Genomic DNA, 18,089 nt, shown 5'->3' with positions numbered 1-18,089 from the left:
TGTCAAAAATTCGATACCTTCCTCTCAAAAAATCGAATTCCTCTTCGAAAATTCGAGACTGACCTTCCGAAATTTCGAAATGCCGCTCGAAAATTCGTTCGAGTTGTATTTCGCCGACAAGGCCATAATTTCGAGCGTGTCAAAACAATAGCGGCTTCGAAAATTCGCGGAAGATTCGTTCAAGTTTCGTGTCCTTCGAAATTACGCTGTTTTTCGCTACTTTTTGCCGAATTCACTCTCATTACTTTTGCACAGTACTGTACATGTAGACTATTACCAACTATTACTTATTAATGAGTTAATTTATACTGGCATGGGTTAAAGGACTTAGTTTTTTACTTTGAGCACCATATTGGCCATATAAACAACATCACTATTTTCCAGTTTGTGAAGGGGCTTGACAATCTGCGAGCCAGCGAGCCATGCGAGGCAGACGTGCGAGGCACTCAGGTTAGCCTAAAAAACACTCCGGTTAGCCTAAAAAGCACTCCGGTTAGCCTAAATAGCACTCAGGTTAGCTTAAATAGCTCCCCGATTAGCTTAACAGTTGGCATTTATGTTGGGGGTTGTTCATGCATGCCTCGCAAGCCTCGCATGTTTTGTTCATGCCTCGCACGTCTGCCTCGCATGCCTCGCACGTTTGGCTCGCATGGCTCGTACAATTGGCTCGCTGGCTCCCTGGCTCGCACATTGGCCACACTCGTTTGTGAAGCCTCGTGCTGAACAAAGAGTAACTCGTCATAGTTCTAATAATGATGCAAATATTCCTTTTTGTAGCACAACACTCTTCCAAACTAGCTATTTTAATATTTATTGCCTGCCTTCCTCAGTACGTTCCTCTAACTTCTTCATTTAACCAATTTAAGTCCTCTTTTCTTAACTCCTATAATAATGCACTTACTAAATGCTTATGGTGTGGATAACTTTAACACCTGGAAGTCTATTTGCCCTAAATGCTGCTCTGTATGTGATATGCTGTGTCCTAAATGCTGCTGTTACTAATACTGATTGTTGTTACTAATAACGACAGTATATTTGTTGACCAGTGAAGGGGTGGGGTGGGTTAGATAATGTGTTCACTATCTGTTTAATTTTTTTAGATATTACTATTACTTTTTAACAATTATTCCCCTAAGGCAAAGTAAATGTTGGTGAATATTAGTCGAGGGAACATTCACCAGTATTTACCGAGCCTCAGGAGAATAATCGTTTTAGGATAATTACTCAGGTGATTATGAGAGAAAAACAAGAACGGTCTGAATAATGTCAATTTTGTTTGTTTGTTTCAAATTTTCACACATCAATGAACAGAGACATGCAGTCTGGTGATCACATGCTCAGTTGAAATCACATGCTCAATCAATAAACTGCACATACATCAAACAGTATCCTTTAACTGCCACTTCATTGAGACGAGGCATTGACTTTTTTGATTGAATGTTTGGTTTCTCTGGCCTATTTACTAAAATAGATGGAGATGAACCAGGCTGTTTGGTGTAAAACTCGAGCCGGGATCACAAGTGTTAGCACTTTATTGCACAATTTTTTGTTGACATGATGGCTTCGCTGTTTAATGGACGTTTATATATTGCCCTTGGAGATAAGCTGCTTCAGGTAGAAATTAAGTCCTTTATTGGCTTTACTAAACAAGTACATAGTTGATGCAGATGAAACTTTTTTGTTGTTAGGCGGTGACTTTAGATGGTGGTTGAGAGCTGCTAGAACTGATAACAAACTAAGTTTCAGATTATAAAAACTGTCGTCTTTTCCCCTCACTGAAACGTAAAACTTAGAGGGACATTTATTCATCTTGTTTACTTCCGTGCTTTCAAATTCTGTCTTAAATTCATTTTGTTTGTGAAATCACTCCGTTAAATAAAGAAAATCTCGCGCGAATTTAGCTTAAGCTTAACTTGTTGTCTTCATTTTAAGCCATCAGCGTCGACAACATGCAATTTACAAGGGTTTTTTTATTACAAAATTAGCAAAATTTTCATATCTTGCCTTAGAAAAGTGTCACCACGAACTTAGCTCAAAATTGCATTTCCTTTCATCCTATTTACTTCTTCCTCAGAAACATCAACAAATTGCTAATTAGCAGCCGTTTTGAAAATTAGTGCTCCTGCTATAATCACCGCGTGAGGTGATTATAGCAGGATATGATGCAATCATCGACCAATTAGATGAACAGAATCTCTATAATCACCTGTCTGAGTAATTATACTAATACTATATATTAGCTCTATTATATTTAAATTCAATTGGTGCATTTAATATAATGGAACCTAGCTCTGCTGTGCAGTCCCTCGCCTTTCTTGTTTTAATTTTACTTTGATTACTTTTTTTTATCTACTGTATTAACTTCATTTTATATGGGAATTAACTAGTGAAGGTGGAAGTTTGTAAATAAATAAATACTCAGTATAGAGTGCCAGGATTTAACTTAAAAGTAATCACTTGAGAATATAATTTGTATCATAATGGAACTCAGATTTCGCTCCACGAATAATGTTAATGATGTTGCGAGGCATAATTGTCATTCTAGTATTTAAAGGTTTGTGACATGTAAATAACATGGTTTGTGCATACAGTTAGTGTTGTTTTTTTTTTCATTCAGTTGCATCATGAGAGGGAGTGCCCAGCATATCCAGTGGAGTGTGAAAAATGCAGCAAAGATGGCATTCCTCGGGCAAAGGTAACACACCTGCAGCCATAGTTTAATAGTTGACACATTTTTTGTACTCAGTACCTATATTGTGTCTTTTGTGTGCTCAAAACAGTGGGCTTTGCTCTGGGCATTTGGCCATTCAGACTTTGCATCAAGATAAAGAAGAAGTAGGTAGTAATTATTTAATAATTACTATCTGCATTTGGCCCATTGGTAAAATTGGTCAATCTTGGTCAAGACAATGGTTAAATGGTACAGAGTGATGCTATGGGGAAGGTGGTTGAAGTGGGTCAGAACTGTTGCCCAAATTTTTTAATAATTAAAGTAACAAACTTGAGAGAGCACTGCAACAGTATCACAAAGGTAGTGGATTCTAATATTGTAATCCTGTCCAAGCCTGAATTATTTTCAGGCGTTCTTTTTGCAGCTGCTTAAGTTGCAAATTTGCTTAGTATACATGCATTACTGTGATGGTTCCCTATTTATTGGTTCTTTCATCCACAGTTCAAATAAATGGAATTCAAATGATATTATTTTAGTTTCAGAAAAAAAACTATTGAAGACTAATTCAGTTCAAATTTTAAGATACTAAAATTGTTTTGATTCAAGATACCTGCACTAAAAAAGATTTTTACTAGACATTGGCCGTTTTTATGTTAGAGACGTTAAAGTTGTCTAGACGCATTTAACGTCTGAGATGTTAAAGCCGTCTGGTTTAAAATCGGGGCGCATAAAAGTAGACCTAAGCTCAACTTCACTCCACTTTCTGCCCCGCGACTCCTTCAAGTTCTTCTTGGCCGCCATGTTCTTTAATCGCTAAGCCTCGATTTCAGGACTAAACGCTAACTCGTTCCAGTCGTCTGTGGACGAGTCAGGGCTAAATGCGTCCCAGTAAGGGCGTCCCGTTTTTATGCTAGGCGCATTTAACGTCTGAGACGTTTAAGTCGTCTGTCAAGTGCGTCTAAACGACGCACTTAACTAAAGACGTTAAAGTCGTCAAACGTTAAATGCGTCTGTCTTATTTACCGTTTTTATACTAGACGTTAAAGTCGTCTCGAGACGACTTTAACGTCTTAACGTCTCAGACGACTTTAACGTCTCTAGCATAAAAACGGCCATTCCAAGGCTGCTGATAGCACCTATTCCCGTTTCGCGTTGCCATAACCTCAGTTGCTGATTTCAGATCAGCTCTCTTCAGCAGTAATGACATGGCCGGGCACTGTGGTTGGGAATAACCTGAAGACTGAGAATTCTGTGATATTTTAAACCTCGGTTGGGCCAGCCTGAAGCTCCTAGAAGTTGTTTTTACCAAATATACTTATTCCTTTCCCTTACTCTTTAGTCACTTAATTTTAATCTTAGTCAGCTGCTTAGTGATAACTAATTGTGATTGATGCTTGATATTATGACTCCTTTTAACCTTGAACTTCTTGTTATATCCTTTCCAGTTGTGGGAGCATCAGGATCCAGTTGTGGGAGACTGTGATGGTGTATTGAGGCCATGTCCATTCTCACAGATTGGCTGTCCCCAAACTGAGGTACATCAGTTTTGAAGTTACAAGCTGCTTAAGCCTAATTTACTGATTATTAATCGGGGCGATTCGGTCTAAGTTGATGAAGAAAATGAGTGAGAGGAAGAAAATCGACCTGATTTATAAACATCTGTTGCAGAGCTACAGATGTTTTGAATGAGGTCGATTTTCACCCCTTTCTACACCAACAGGAAAAAAAATCGGCCAACAAATTATAATGGTAAATTGGTCCATGCGATAGAACCTACTAATCCGGCTGATAAATTATTGGTATGTGTAAATTGCTGAGAGAATTCGCAGAACCAGGCTACTTTATTTTATTTTCAAAAAAGAAAATGTACAGTTTATCAACAATAAATAAATGTTGTAAGATGAAAGCATACACATCATATAATTTATGACGGAACACTTTGTAGGAACCTATATACGAAGTACCCTTTGAAGACTTTCATATTTTTTTATCCATCCAGCAAGAAGAAATGCCTGTGGAGTGATACTAAGTTTAGTTTCTGTAATCCTCCAGTAGGCAGGTGACTAAAGAGATCCAGTCTGGAAGGATCCAAACGATTGTAAGGAATCGGAATAATCTCAGATAGACTGTAGACAAGACCAGAAACCTAAACTTTCGGAAAGAAAGGGCTTTGACTAGCCATATAAAAATTCAGCCAAAAAGGAACTCATAGGTGAAAGCAGCAAGTCAATGTATACTTGTAAGCTTTACTGCGCTACTTGTACATACTGATCTGATATTCGGGAGGGAGTCCTCTTTCCTTGTTCTCTTTGCCATATTATCTTTTTTTTTTCTCCTCTCTATTTGAATGCCTGGAAAAGGTTGGAGACCTCAACAGACTGTGCAGTCTATCAGTGACAGGCAACCGAAGAGAAACCAGTTCAGTTCATATTCTCAACGTTCTAGAAAGCACTAATTTCCCATGGAGAATAACCTTTCTTGTAAAACAACTGATCCAAGAAAATCGAATGAGAACCTATAAAGACCCTAACAAAAGGAGAAATCTTCAAAATAATTCATAAGCAAATTTGATAGGTACTGCTAAAGTATATTATATAGTTGGCTACAAGTTGAACTCGCACATGTTTTCTCTTGGTGAAAAAAATTGCTTAGGGGAGGGCGCTGTGTGAGCAAGAGTGAGCAAGAGAGGGCCACTGTACATCAACAAAACAAAACAAAAAATACTGAGACGAATTATTTCGGTGCAGAAACCATAATCCATTGTATGGAAAGAGGTTGCGGCGGTATATTTTACCACTTTACCTTGCGAACCTAAAACAGCCAATAGGCACATAGAAAGCCATATTTTTGGAGAAATTTGTCCCTAACGACATTCCAGGCGTACTCAATCGATAGAAATTAATATCGCAAATCAATCGATACGATCAATTTCAATCGATATCAATCACCGATTGATATCGATTGAAATCAGTAACCGATAACAATCGAACTCAGAAAAAATTTTATTATCGCTTGAGATAATTGACAATGGATAATAACAAGAGACTATGAGGTAAGAGAGCGAATCCCCCATACATGCCCCTCTTCCTATGAAAATGTTTTTCAATCTATTTTTGTTTGCGTTGCTATTTTAATGTCGACATCTTATTGGTCAGTTAGAGTGACGTCATTTAATTTTAAACTCAATGGCGGATTATAATTTCCCAAAATAGCATGGCCCGAACTAAAAAAAGATTGAAAATAATTATCATGGGGCACAGGGATTCGCTCTCTTACCTCATAGTCTCTTGATAATAATCGATAACAATCACTAATCCCAAGCCGAAGGTGTCCCTGGAGGAGTATTTTTTTCAATTGACTGAAATTATAAAAATACTGATTTCGCTTCGCTTCTTTATTTTGCTTCATATTTTTGGCGTTGCTACTTTGGGCGCAATTTCCTCTTCTTTGAACCGCGCTGGAGCTTAACCTCGACAAACATACCAAATTATTTCTGTTCTTGCTCTTGTTGTTTTAGAATCAGCTTGTTGATATTTGCATTGCATATCCACGACTAAGTGACTCAATAAAACCATAGAAAATGCATCGTGTCAATCTTTAACCAATCTCGTACCGAGAGTCCTCAGGCTCTTTGGCCAGCGGTTAGTCGCCAAGAGAGACTCTGGGGACATCGAATTTTATTACCGCAGGATTTCTGCGGTAAAACAATGGAAACCGTTACGGAACAGCCAATCAAAAAATTTGAATTTTTTCGATGTCCCCAGAGTCTCTCCTGCGCCCACCCGCTGACCAAAAAGCCTGGGGACTCTAGGTACGAGATTGATCTTTAACTTGTAGAAATTGACAAAAATAATTTCCCATAAAAATCGATGGTAATCATTAACAATCGATAAACCAATCCTTATCGATTTCTCACTCACAACTTTTTTTCTTTATCGATTTCTGTCAAGTGGTATCCGAATCGGAAATCGGTATTGATTGTTATCGATTATCGGTTTATCGATTGACTACGCCTAACAACATTTTGTATGCTAGGAACTCTTCTGTGCGATTTTATGCGTTTTTCCGTACCCTACGAACTATGGGTAAATGTGCCATTCGCCATCTTTTTCTGTACGGTGGATTATACAAACACAGAGCTTCATAGTTTCCTTTAGGTCTCCTCGCCATTGTTACATCTATTTTTTTTCTATTTTTTTTTGTTTACATTGTATTTGTGGTGTGGCAAAATAAATATAATAATATAGAATAAGCAGTTGACTCTACTTTATTTATGCCAAAATATAACTAAAATCATGACCTAATGGTACATTACGTTAGGTATTTTATAGAGCGTTTTCATTCACGTGACTACCGGCCGTATTGGTTTCCTGAGACAAAAGAAAGTATTTGCATAAAAATAGAGTTAAATTTCCCAGAGGTTTAGTTTGGGACACCAACATGGCCGCCATTTCTTTGTTTTGGGACACCAACATGACCACCGTGACGTCATGTGAAAACACTCAATAGTGACACTTGTCTATGATCTTATCGTGGTCTCCGTTGGACAGGGGCAAGTACGATATTGTCAAATTATTGCTAAATTTCCGTCACGCTTACTGGATCATAGATTCCTTGCACGAAACATTTTTAATAAGTGTTGATATCTCTAGAGCAGGGAAATAAGTGAAATACCATCACAGGTATGTACGCAACCAAGGGAGTTGTGAAAAGAAGGAGGCTTGCACGGGACTCGAGCCCATAACCTCTGTAGTTAAGGCATAGGTATGACAATTAGGAAACAGTTTCAATTCCCTCGGTCATGCTCACTCCATTACATTCTTAGGGCCTTCTTACGAATCCACATTGCACGCCCAATAGTTTGCTGTTAATTACGTGTAAAATAAGATTGTAGTATTCTTAGATCTTGTGGGAAAACCTCTGGAACTTGGCGTGCGTTTCTCAATCTACCGAATAGATTTCAGGCCAGAAAAACTATTTTACGTGCACAAAATTCATCACCAAAACTTCTTTTTTTATTATTATTATTATTATTATTATTATTATTATTTTGAAATACAAACACTTTTAAGATTTTCCAAGATTTAGCAACAAATTGAGTTGTTTGTGCTAAAAATAACCGGCAATCTTTAGCGATAAGAAAAATACCTTTCGGGCCCGAGAGCTCTTCAGGATCTTTGAGTTAACCATTACCAATCTGATGTGAAATACCGTGTGACATAGCCTTTTTTTGATCTGCTTTTTTTTTTTTTATCACTTCAAAGTTAACTCCAGTCTCGCATGGGCTATTGCCCGAAGTCAAGCTATGGACCGAAGTTTGAACTCCGCGTACGACAGGTGTTTGGTAAGCGGAGGAACGACTGTATTTATCTTTCAAGAATTAATGAAGAATTCTATTTTTTTTTTCACCAAAGGGTGGCCCACCACCAGTACATGTTAGAGAAGAGGATAAAAGGCTGAAAACGCGGCAACTTGCCAGTGAAAGACAGGACCACGAACGACTACCAGAGCAATGGCAGGCTAAACAACAACTTGCGGCCTTCAAACATCGCATTGACGATGAGAAACGTGACCGTGAAAGGGCGCTTGAAAACGAGAAACGTGACCGTGAAAGGGCGCTTGAAAACGAGAAACGTGACCGTGAACAACAGGTTATTCTTCTATTTTATTAAGGTGGAGAGTACATTTTATGATTTGTGGGACAGGGTTAAGGCGTTAACTCACTAAAGAAGTTACCATCTGATATTCTTAACTTAATATTCGCCTTCCTTAGACCCTCGCCTACGGAAAATAACTTCGCTCAGAAATGAGCAATCACTCCAAAATGGCAATCTGAAATGAATGTCCACTGACACAATTAAATTTTAAAGGTCAGGAGACCGAGTGGAAGGGAAATTGGATTAATAAACAGTGACGATAGTTTCGTCTAAAATCATCCTATCTGAGTCAATTATTTTTTATGCCGAAACCAAGGCTGCTAAAAGAAAATGCTACTCTTTTGTACTCTTTTGATGTGATAAAAAGATACAGGTTAACAAATCAGACGGTAAGATGACAATTTTATGATGACGATGAAATGCTGCTTTTTGCTGGAATCTAGCCTGCTCGAATACTCAAACCTATGTTTCCCATCGCGTATGTAACAACCGGCATCAATTTTTATTGACATATTTGTCAACTTTAGGCATTTGTGTCACAAAAGTGTTGACTCAACCCAACACGAGCTTTCTTTATTGATCCTTTCTTTTAGTTGGAGGCCCAGAGGAATAGGTGTGAATCACACCACGAGGAGTGCTTTGCTGAACGTCAGCGTGCTGTTGATGATGGAGAAGTGCAAAATATCCTCATAGTGAACCAACTGGAAAACCTGCAAGAGCGGGTGAGTCGGTTAGAAGGTGGTCGTCACGATTCAAACATGTAGACTCATGGAACTCTTCAGCCTGATCGGCAAGCCTGAAAGCTCAAAAGGGCTTTCCAGTCCACACCATGCCGAAAAGAAATCTGTGTCTTGGTACATGCTAGACTTTGACGTGGAGTCAATACAGTGTTGGTTGAGTTCGTAAGACATATACATGTACACTAAAACCTAGAAATTCAGACGTGTTTGATCGCTCGCTCAGAAATGAGCAATCACTTCAAATTGGCGATCTGGAGTGCAACTTCGCTGACACAATTAAATTTAAAAGTGGACCGAGTGGAAGGGAAATTGGATTAATAAACAGTGACGATAGTTTCGTCTATAAAAATTCTCATCTGAGTCAATTAGTTTTTAGGCTGAAATCAAGGCTGCTAAAAGAAGATGCTACTCTTTTGTACTCTTTTGATGTGATATAAAGATACGGGATAACTCGATATACGCCCAGCTAAAAGCAAAAACCAATTATTTTATAACATAGTGAAAATAAAGTAAACGATTCCTGAAAAAACAGGTTTTGTTCCTGCTTAATTTCAAAATTCTCTGTAAAAAAAAAAGGTGAAAGTGTTTCTCATATCAGTTTAATCTTAACTTTTCATTAAACTTCGACAAGCTCTTATAAATATACATTTTTATGGTGTTGTCTCTCTCAAGAGTAAAAGGTTTTTTTTAACATAGCGCGCTCATGCTTCCCCCATCTGACTTGCACACGTCATCGGATGGACGCACGGCCGTGCGTATGACCATGATGACGCCAATAGGAATTAGAATGGGATGTACGCGCGCTATGTTATAAAACCCCATGTTTCCCATCGCGTATGTAGCAATCGGCATCAATTTTTATTGACATATTTGTCATTTTAAACGGTTGTCACAAAAGTGTTGACTCAACCAAACACGAGCTTTCTTTATTGATCCTTTCTTTTAGCTGGAGGCCCAGAGGAATAGGTGTGAATCACACCACGAGGAGTGCTTTGCTGAATGTCAGCGTGCTGTTGATGATGGAGAAGTGCAACATATCCTCATACTGAACCTCATGGAAAACCTGCAAAGCAGCATCGCTGATTTGCAAGAGCGGGTGAGTCGGTTAGAAGGTCGTCGTCACGATTCAAACAAAAATGTAGACTCATGGAAGTCTTCAGGCTTTATCGGCAAGCCTGAAAGCTCAAAAGGGCTTTCCAGTCCACCACCATGCCGAAAAGAAGTCTGTGTCTTTGTACATGCTAGACTTTGACGTGGAGTCAAAGCAGTTGAGTTCGTAAGACATATACATGTACACTAAAACCTAGAAATTCGGACGTGTTTGATCGCTCGCTCAGAAATGAGCAATCACTTCAAATTGGAGTGGAACTCCGCTGACACAATTAAATTTAAAAGGGGACCGAGTGGAAGGGAAATTGGATTAATAAATAGTGACGATTGTTAGATGATAAAAATTGACATTTATGAAAAATATTTACAACGCAATTATTTGGGGTTAAAATAGTTAAAGGAATTTTATTTGGTGTTTGGACTTATTACAAATTATATTTCGGTTTGGTTTTGGGAATATCACAGAAAAATACCAGTTGACTCATTTCCTTCGTTACGCAGTTCTCCAGAGATAATACCTTGTAGTTCGATTTAGTTGTCCTTAATTTGTGATTAACATATGAATTCTCCTGTCATGAATTCGGTATTAGAAGCTGTACGTTTCCGTAGAAACACTTGCAATAGCAAAGTTATGTTTAATTAAGTTCTTCTAAATGATAACACCTTGTTTACCGTACTTTTTTATAAGTTTTTCCTCAACTTGACCTTTCAACGGTTTATTCCAGGAAATTGTTATTGTTCTTATTTTTAGTCATTTTTAGTAGATTTCCTTGGGTTCCTTACCGAATTCATGGTAGTTGATATCTAAATAACAATATCTGTAATTTTGAGGTGTTTTTGAAAGTAATCCTAAGTTAATCCTAAGGTGATTATGAAGTTAACTATTCATGGTTGTAATCCAGCTATCAAGCACGTACTGAATATGTAATTTGAACTCTAGGTTTTGTTTACCACGTACTCATTTAATTTATGGAAACGGGTAACCAATCACTTTCGATGAAGAAGGCTAACACCTTCAACGTATCGACTTCTTGTACAATTTTTAAACAACAACTTTTACTGTTTTTCAGATTATCTTTGTGAAACCTTATTGTATAAGCCTGAACCTTGTGATTTTTATATTGCTTTCCCTGGTTCGTATTGACTGGACAACCCAAGCTTCATGGTGATATCTTACTGGAAAAATGTCTTTAGCTCAGCTAACAGATCGAAGGCACGGATGCAAATAAGTTCCTTGCAGCCAATCACAGTAGGCTTGCGTAAGATTTAATTTGTGTTGAGCAGGTGGTTGTCGAGTCAGTATAAAAAATGGGTGCTATCTAGTTTTAGTAGAGAAGTGATTGTTGAGCAGAGTAAGCTGAACTCTTGCCAGAGTAATAAAGAAGAGCAACTGAAAAAGCTGTTGGATCTTTGTTGAAGCGAACCCAGCTAATTCCCCAGAGGTTCTTTCAACACGATAGTCATCTGAGTCAATATTTTTTATGCCTAAACCAAGGCTGCTAAGAGAAGATGCTACTCTTTTTTTGATGTGATACAAAGATACAGGATAACGTTAACCATTCAGATGGTAAGATGACAATTTTATTCAAATGTCGATGAAATGCTGCTTTTTGCTGGAAACTAGTCAGCTCGATTGTTCGTTAAGAGTTGGTTCATGCTTAGCGTGCGTATATCGAGTTATGGATGCACGCGGGAAGTTTGGAGAGCACAAGAAAAGTGTAAGAGTTGCTCGAGGCGTAGCCGAGAACAACTCTAGCTTCTCGAGTGCTCTCCAAACTTCCCAAGTGCATCCGGCATAACTCGATATACGCACAGCTAAAAGCATGAACCAATTCTTTTATAACATAGTGAAAATAAAGTAAACGATTTCTGGAAAACAGGTTTTGTTCCTGCTCAATTTGAAAATTCTCTGTACAAAAAAAAGGTGAAAGTGTTTCTCATATCGGTTTAAAGGGACAGTATCACGCTGTTTTTAGTAACACATTGAAAATCAAAAAGACGCTATTTGGTTGATAGCAGCCAAGATATAATGACAAAATTCCATTAAAAGTCTATCAGAATGCAAAGAAACTATCCACGGATATTTTCGCCGGCAGTTGGCCAAGATAGAGAGTGGTTCAAATTTGAAAACGTCTGCCAGACGTTTTCAAATTTCGTCGTCGTAACGCACTAAAAATTGCTGGTTGTACTATATTTTTGTTCAACCTTTCGTCTCAGAATCACTATTAATATTTCCTTAAATTATCGATTTAGAAATTAATTAACACAGTTTTCAAAGTTTAAATTTTGTGAATTTTGGCCAAAAATCATGATATCTCCCATGATACTGCCCTTTAATCTTAACGTTTCATTAAACTTCGACGAGCTCTTACAAATACACATTTTTATGGTGTTGTCTCTCTTTAAAAGTTTTTTAACATAGCGCGCGCCTGCTTCCCCCATCTGACTTGCACACGTCATCAGATGGACGCGCGGCCGTGCTTATGTTGAGAAATGTACCATGATGACGCCAATAGGAATTAGAATAGGATGTACGCGCGCTATGTTATAAAGCCTCATGGTTCCCATCGCGTATTACCCTGCGAGCAGAGGCCCTTCGATCTTCTTAGATAAGTCGGGAAGAGCAAGGGACTCCCTTCCTCTTCCCGACTTATCTAAGAAGATCGAAGGGCCTCTGCTCGCAGGGTAATCGCGTATGTAACAACTGACATTAATATTTATTGACATATTTGTCAATTTAAACGGTTGTGTCACAAAAGTGTGGACTCAACCCAACACGAGCTTTCTTTATTGATCCTTTCTTTTAGTTGGAGGCCCAGAGGAATAGGTGTGAATCACACCACAAGGAGTGCTTTGCTGAACGTCAGCGTGCTGTTGATGATGGAGAAGTGCAAAATATCCTCATAGTGAACCAACTGGAAAACCTGCGAGAGCGGGTGAGTCGGTTAGAAGGTCGTCGTCACAATTCAAACATGTAGACTCATGGATGTCTTCAGACCTGATCGGCAAGCCTGAAAGCTCAAAAGGGCTTTCCAGTCCACACCATGCCGAAAAGACGTCTGTGTCTTGGTACATGCTAGACTTTGACGTGGAGTCAAAACAGTGTTGGTTGAGTTCGTAAGACATATACATGTACACTAAAAACCTAAAAATTCAGACGTGTTTGATCGCTCGCTCAGAAATGAGCAATCACTTCAAATTGGCAATCTGGAGTGAAACTCCGCTGACACAATTACATTTTAAAGGAGACCGAGTGGAAGGGAAATTGGATTAATAAACAGTGACGATAGTTTCTTTTTGAATCATCTCACCTGAGTCAATATTTTTTATGCCGAAACCAAGGCTGCTAAAAGAAGATGCTACTCTTTTGTACTCTTTTGATGTGATACAAAGATACAGTATAACAAATCAGACGGTAAGATGACAATTTTATTCAAATGTCGATGAAATGTTGCTTTTTGCTGGAAACTAGTCAGCTCGATTGCTCGTTAAGAATTGGTTCATGCTAAGCGTGCGTATATCGAGTTATGGATGCACGCGGGAAGTTTGGAGAGTACGAGAGAAGTGTAAAAGTTGCTCGAGGCGTAGCCGAGGGAACTCTAGCTTCTTGAGTGCTCTCCAAACTTTCCAAGTGCATCCATAACCCGATATACGCACAGCTAAAAGCATGAACCAATTCTTTTATAACATAGTGAAAATAAAGTGAACGATTCCTGGAAAACAGGTTTTGTTCCTGCTTAATTTCAAAATTCTCTGTACAAAAAAAAAAGGTGAAAGTGTTTCTCATATCGGTTTAATCTCAACGTTTCATTAAACTTCGACAAGCTCTTATAAATACACATTTTTATGGTGTTGTCTCTCTATAAAAGTTTTTTAACATAGCGCGCGCATGCTTCCCCCATCTGGCTTGCACACGTCATCAGATGGGCGCACGGCCGTGCGTATGTTGAGAAATGTACCTTGATGACGCCAATAGGAATTAGAATGGGATGCATGCGCGCTATGTTATAAAACCCCATGTTTCCCATCGCGTATGTAGCAATCGGCATCAATTTTTATTGACATATTTGTCAATGTAAACGGTTGTGTCACAAAAGTGTTGACTCAAACCAACACTAGCTTTCTTTATTGATCCTTTCTTTTAGCTGGAGGCCCAGAGGAATAGGTGTGAATCACACCACGAGGAGTGCTTTGCTGAACGTCAGCGTGCTGTTGATGATGGAGAATTGCAAAATATCCCCATACTGAACCTCATGGAAAACCTGCAAAGCAGCATCGCTGATTTGCAAGAGCGGGTGAGTCGGTTAGAAGGTCGTCGTCACGATTCAAACATGTAGACTCATGGAAGTCTTCAGGCCTGATCGGCACGCCTGAATGCTCTAAAGGGCTTTCCAATCCACCACCATGCCAAAAAAAAAAAAAGTCTGTGTCTTGGCACATGCTAGACTTTGACGTGGAGTCAAAGCAGGGCTGGTTGAGTTCGTAAGACATATACATTTACACTAAAGCCTAAAAATTCGGACGTGTTTGATTTCAGTTGAAAACTTGTACGAAAACGGGGCCATCCAAAACTTTATACAAGCGGTCCGAAAGTTTTAGTATCCGAAAATGTGACAGTGTTAAGCAATGACAATTCATTTTTTCATTGTAAGACTCCTTGGAAAAAATATATTTTTTTTTAATAGGCACGTGAATTATACTGAGGCCACCAGTTGAGCTGAGGGCCGAAAACAGTTGTATTCGGTACATTTCGGTATACAGTGTATACATTTGTGAAGCTGAATGGTGCAGTGTCCTTTTCGTCGGGTTGGAGTACTCTTTTAACCGTCCGAATTTTTTAGGTTTTCGGTTGGCTGCGTGATATTACGAATTTTTAATGAAGGTGGCGTGATGAAGAGTTTTATACTTTTACAAAATTGAGGCTTTTTATTCAAGTAGTTTAATGTCATCACAATCTTATGCTGAAACTAGCGGCATAAGATATTTTGAGCTGGCCTCTCATATTTGTAACAGAGGGATATGATGAGAAGTGTGATACTTTTACTAAATATACGCTTACTCTTTTTTAAAGAACCTTCAGTTTAAAAATCATTCTCGCTGCTGACATTGTGTATCGTAATCTGTAGTTTCCCGTTAATTCAGCCTCTCAGGCGTTTAACTTGTTGTTTAGTTGTACACAGGAAAGTATTTAACCCTTTTAGTTCCAAGCTCAAATATCGCAAAGAAAGTTCTGCTAACTTAAGAGTCATACATTTGTTTTGACATACGTTTTGAGATTTTGATGGTACGTCAATACAAACCTCATTCTCACTAGCTGTCTAATTTGCAATGTATTCATGACATTGTTAGGAGACTGAACTTAGTTGCTCAATTGTTGAGCGGTGCGAACTCTTAGGGTTAAAGCAGTTCCTGATCTCCAGTACTGTGGACATTTATGTAGGTTATGTGCTTGAAGTGAAAGGACGAGATTGAGCTAGGGAAGTGTTAATCGCTTCTGCTCTGTCACGATTTGAAAAGTAAGAACGGAAATTAAGAGCGAGGCAATACATCGTTTTAAATGAAAGCGCCAAGAAACGTGTGTAAACTGTGGTATTTGTGTCACAGTAATCCTGGTGACATACATGGTCAAACCATGGAATAATTTAATGACGGTTCCGTATATCTGCGGATTCGGAGAAGTACAAGTGTTAGATGATAAAATTGTCAATGATGAAAAATATTTGCAACGCAATTATTTGGGATTAAAATAGTTAAAGGAATTTGGACTTATTACAAATTATATTTCGGTTTGGGGAATATCACAGAAAAAGACCAGTTGACTCATTTTCTTCGTTACGCAGCTCTCCAGAGATAATACCTTGTGGTTCGACTTAGTTGTTCTTAATGTGTGATTGATGTATAAATTCTCCTGTCATGAATTCGGTTTGAGCTGCTGTGCGTTTCCGGGGAAACACTTGTGATCGTAAAAATATTTTCAATTAAGTTTCCTACAAATGATAACACCTTGTTTACCTTACTTTTTATAAGTTTTTCCTCAACTTTACCTTTCGACGGTTTATTCCAGGAAATTGTTACTGCTCTTATTTTTAGTCATTTTTAGTAGATTTTCTTGGGTTCTTTTACCGAATTCATGGTAGTTGATGTTCATTTTAAAGATGAAGTTATCTAAATAATAATGTCCGTAATATAAGGTATTTTTGAAAGTAAATGCTATGATCTTAGGGTGATTGTGAAGATAAATATCCATTGTTGTAATTCTGCTATCAGCCACGTATTAAATATATAATTCGAGCTCAGTTTAGAATTTGTTGGCCATGTACGTATTTAATTTATGGAAACTTTTAACCAATCACTTTCGATGAAGAAGGCTAACACCTTCAGCGAATCGACTACTTGTATAATTTTTCGACAACAGCTTTTAGTGTTTTTCAGATTTTCTTTGTGAAACCTTACTGTATAAGCCAAGCCTTTGCAATTTTTATATTGGTCTCCTTGTTTTGTATTGACTGGACAACCCAAGCTTCATGGTGATATCTTACTAGAAAAATGTCTTTGACTTGGCTGATAGATCGAAGGCACGGATGCAACTAAGTTCCTTGTAGCCAATCACAGTAGGCTTACGTAAGATTTAGTTTGCGTTAAGCTTATGGTTGTCGAGTCAGTATAAAAATGAGTGCTTTCTAGTTTAGCGCAGAATTGAGTGTAAAACAGTAGTGAGCTCACTTCGTACAAGTCCAATAAAGTTTAAGAAGAGTCACTGAAGAAGACGTTTCTCCATTTGTTGAAGTGAACCACCTAATTCCCCGTAATAGGTTCTTTCAACACAAGGTGTTTCGAAACAAAATGTTAATGTATGGCAGATGGGAGGAGTTTTGCAAATAGCAATGTCGTTCAATACCTCTTGAGGGATGCGAGTATTCAAAGGTCTTTTTGCTTTTTAAACCAGCGCCTAATTCACCGTTTCGATGAAAAATTTTCACTACACGCAACTTTTTTGCAAAAAATTGGATCTCAAAAGAAAAAAAATCATTCTTTGATTTTCACAACACAAAATTTTTCAGATTAGCAAAACGTCGTGCCGTGAGATTCCCTCCTTTAGAAAATCACGGATGGGTTAAACTGTCGTGGCCGGAAAATTTCCTGCGATAAGATAGTTTAGGATAAGGTGGTTGCAGGATCATCTACTAGAATGAGGGTGGAACTGGATTCGCTGAAAGTATTTTAACCTTGGAGTTATGAGTCAGGAACTTGACCGTAGAAGTAAATTGAATAACACATGTTCAAAATATTTTATGGTCGTGTTCTTTTTTTGCACTTAAAGTAATTCCCCATTTCGATTTGAGCTGTCTAGGAAACATGAAATTGATATTTGTCCTAATAAGGTTTCAGAAAATGTGGTCGATATTCACAGACAAAAGAAAGCATCAAGGTACTGGTTACCGATCAGCAAATCGTCTACGCCCCGTTAGTGCAACGAATGGTAAACCTGACAGAGCCAAAACGTTGCAGTGCACCGTAATACTAACTCATTTCTAGTTGTAAGAGGGTCCTGAGGGTGAGAGGAGGGGGGGGGGGGGGGGGGGGGCTACAATTCCCAGTGCCAAATTCGGAACAAAAAGCTTTGAGCAAAGTTTTCTGTCTTTAAATTTTTATATACCCTCATTAAACCATCTAATCAAGGTCAAATTCAAAATCAGAAAAACGAACATCTGGGGTTTCGGTTAAATTGTGCACCTGCTCTTGAAGAAAATCGATTTACTAGCAAGGAACTGCCTATTTCCAGGGGCGCTAAATGGAACGACCTATGTGCAAATTTTAATCATATGATAGAGAGTGTTGATCATAGAGTTGACATTTATTATGTTTTCTGTGCGTGAAAAAATCTACCGAATATTTTATTTTTTGTTTTTA

The 18,089-nt window shown here is 38.2% G+C and overlaps 1 protein-coding gene across 1 annotated transcript; it reads left to right on the top strand.

Annotated features, from left to right (window-relative positions):
* The first annotated feature begins 1,557 nt into the window (after positions 1-1,557).
* Positions 1,558-15,858, top strand: LOC146459375 (uncharacterized). Its single transcript, XM_085089522.1, has 9 exons — positions 1,558-1,614; positions 2,618-2,695; positions 4,117-4,206; positions 4,671-4,690; positions 8,061-8,322; positions 8,922-9,050; positions 10,015-10,164; positions 12,986-13,114; positions 14,324-15,858. Exons 1-9 carry the CDS (start codon positions 1,558-1,560, stop codon positions 14,513-14,515), a joined length of 1,107 nt encoding a protein of 368 aa, XP_084945648.1. The 3' UTR covers positions 14,516-15,858.
* The last annotated feature ends 2,231 nt before the right edge of the window (positions 15,859-18,089 follow it).

Source organism: Pavona decussata, unplaced genomic scaffold (assembly GCF_977016875.1).
Source record: "Pavona decussata unplaced genomic scaffold, jaPavDecu1.1 SCAFFOLD_219, whole genome shotgun sequence".
NCBI classification, from domain to species: domain Eukaryota; kingdom Metazoa; phylum Cnidaria; class Anthozoa; order Scleractinia; family Agariciidae; genus Pavona; species Pavona decussata.
The sequence above is the reverse complement of the archived record's forward strand: the minus strand, read 5'-3'. Positions and strand labels throughout refer to the sequence as shown.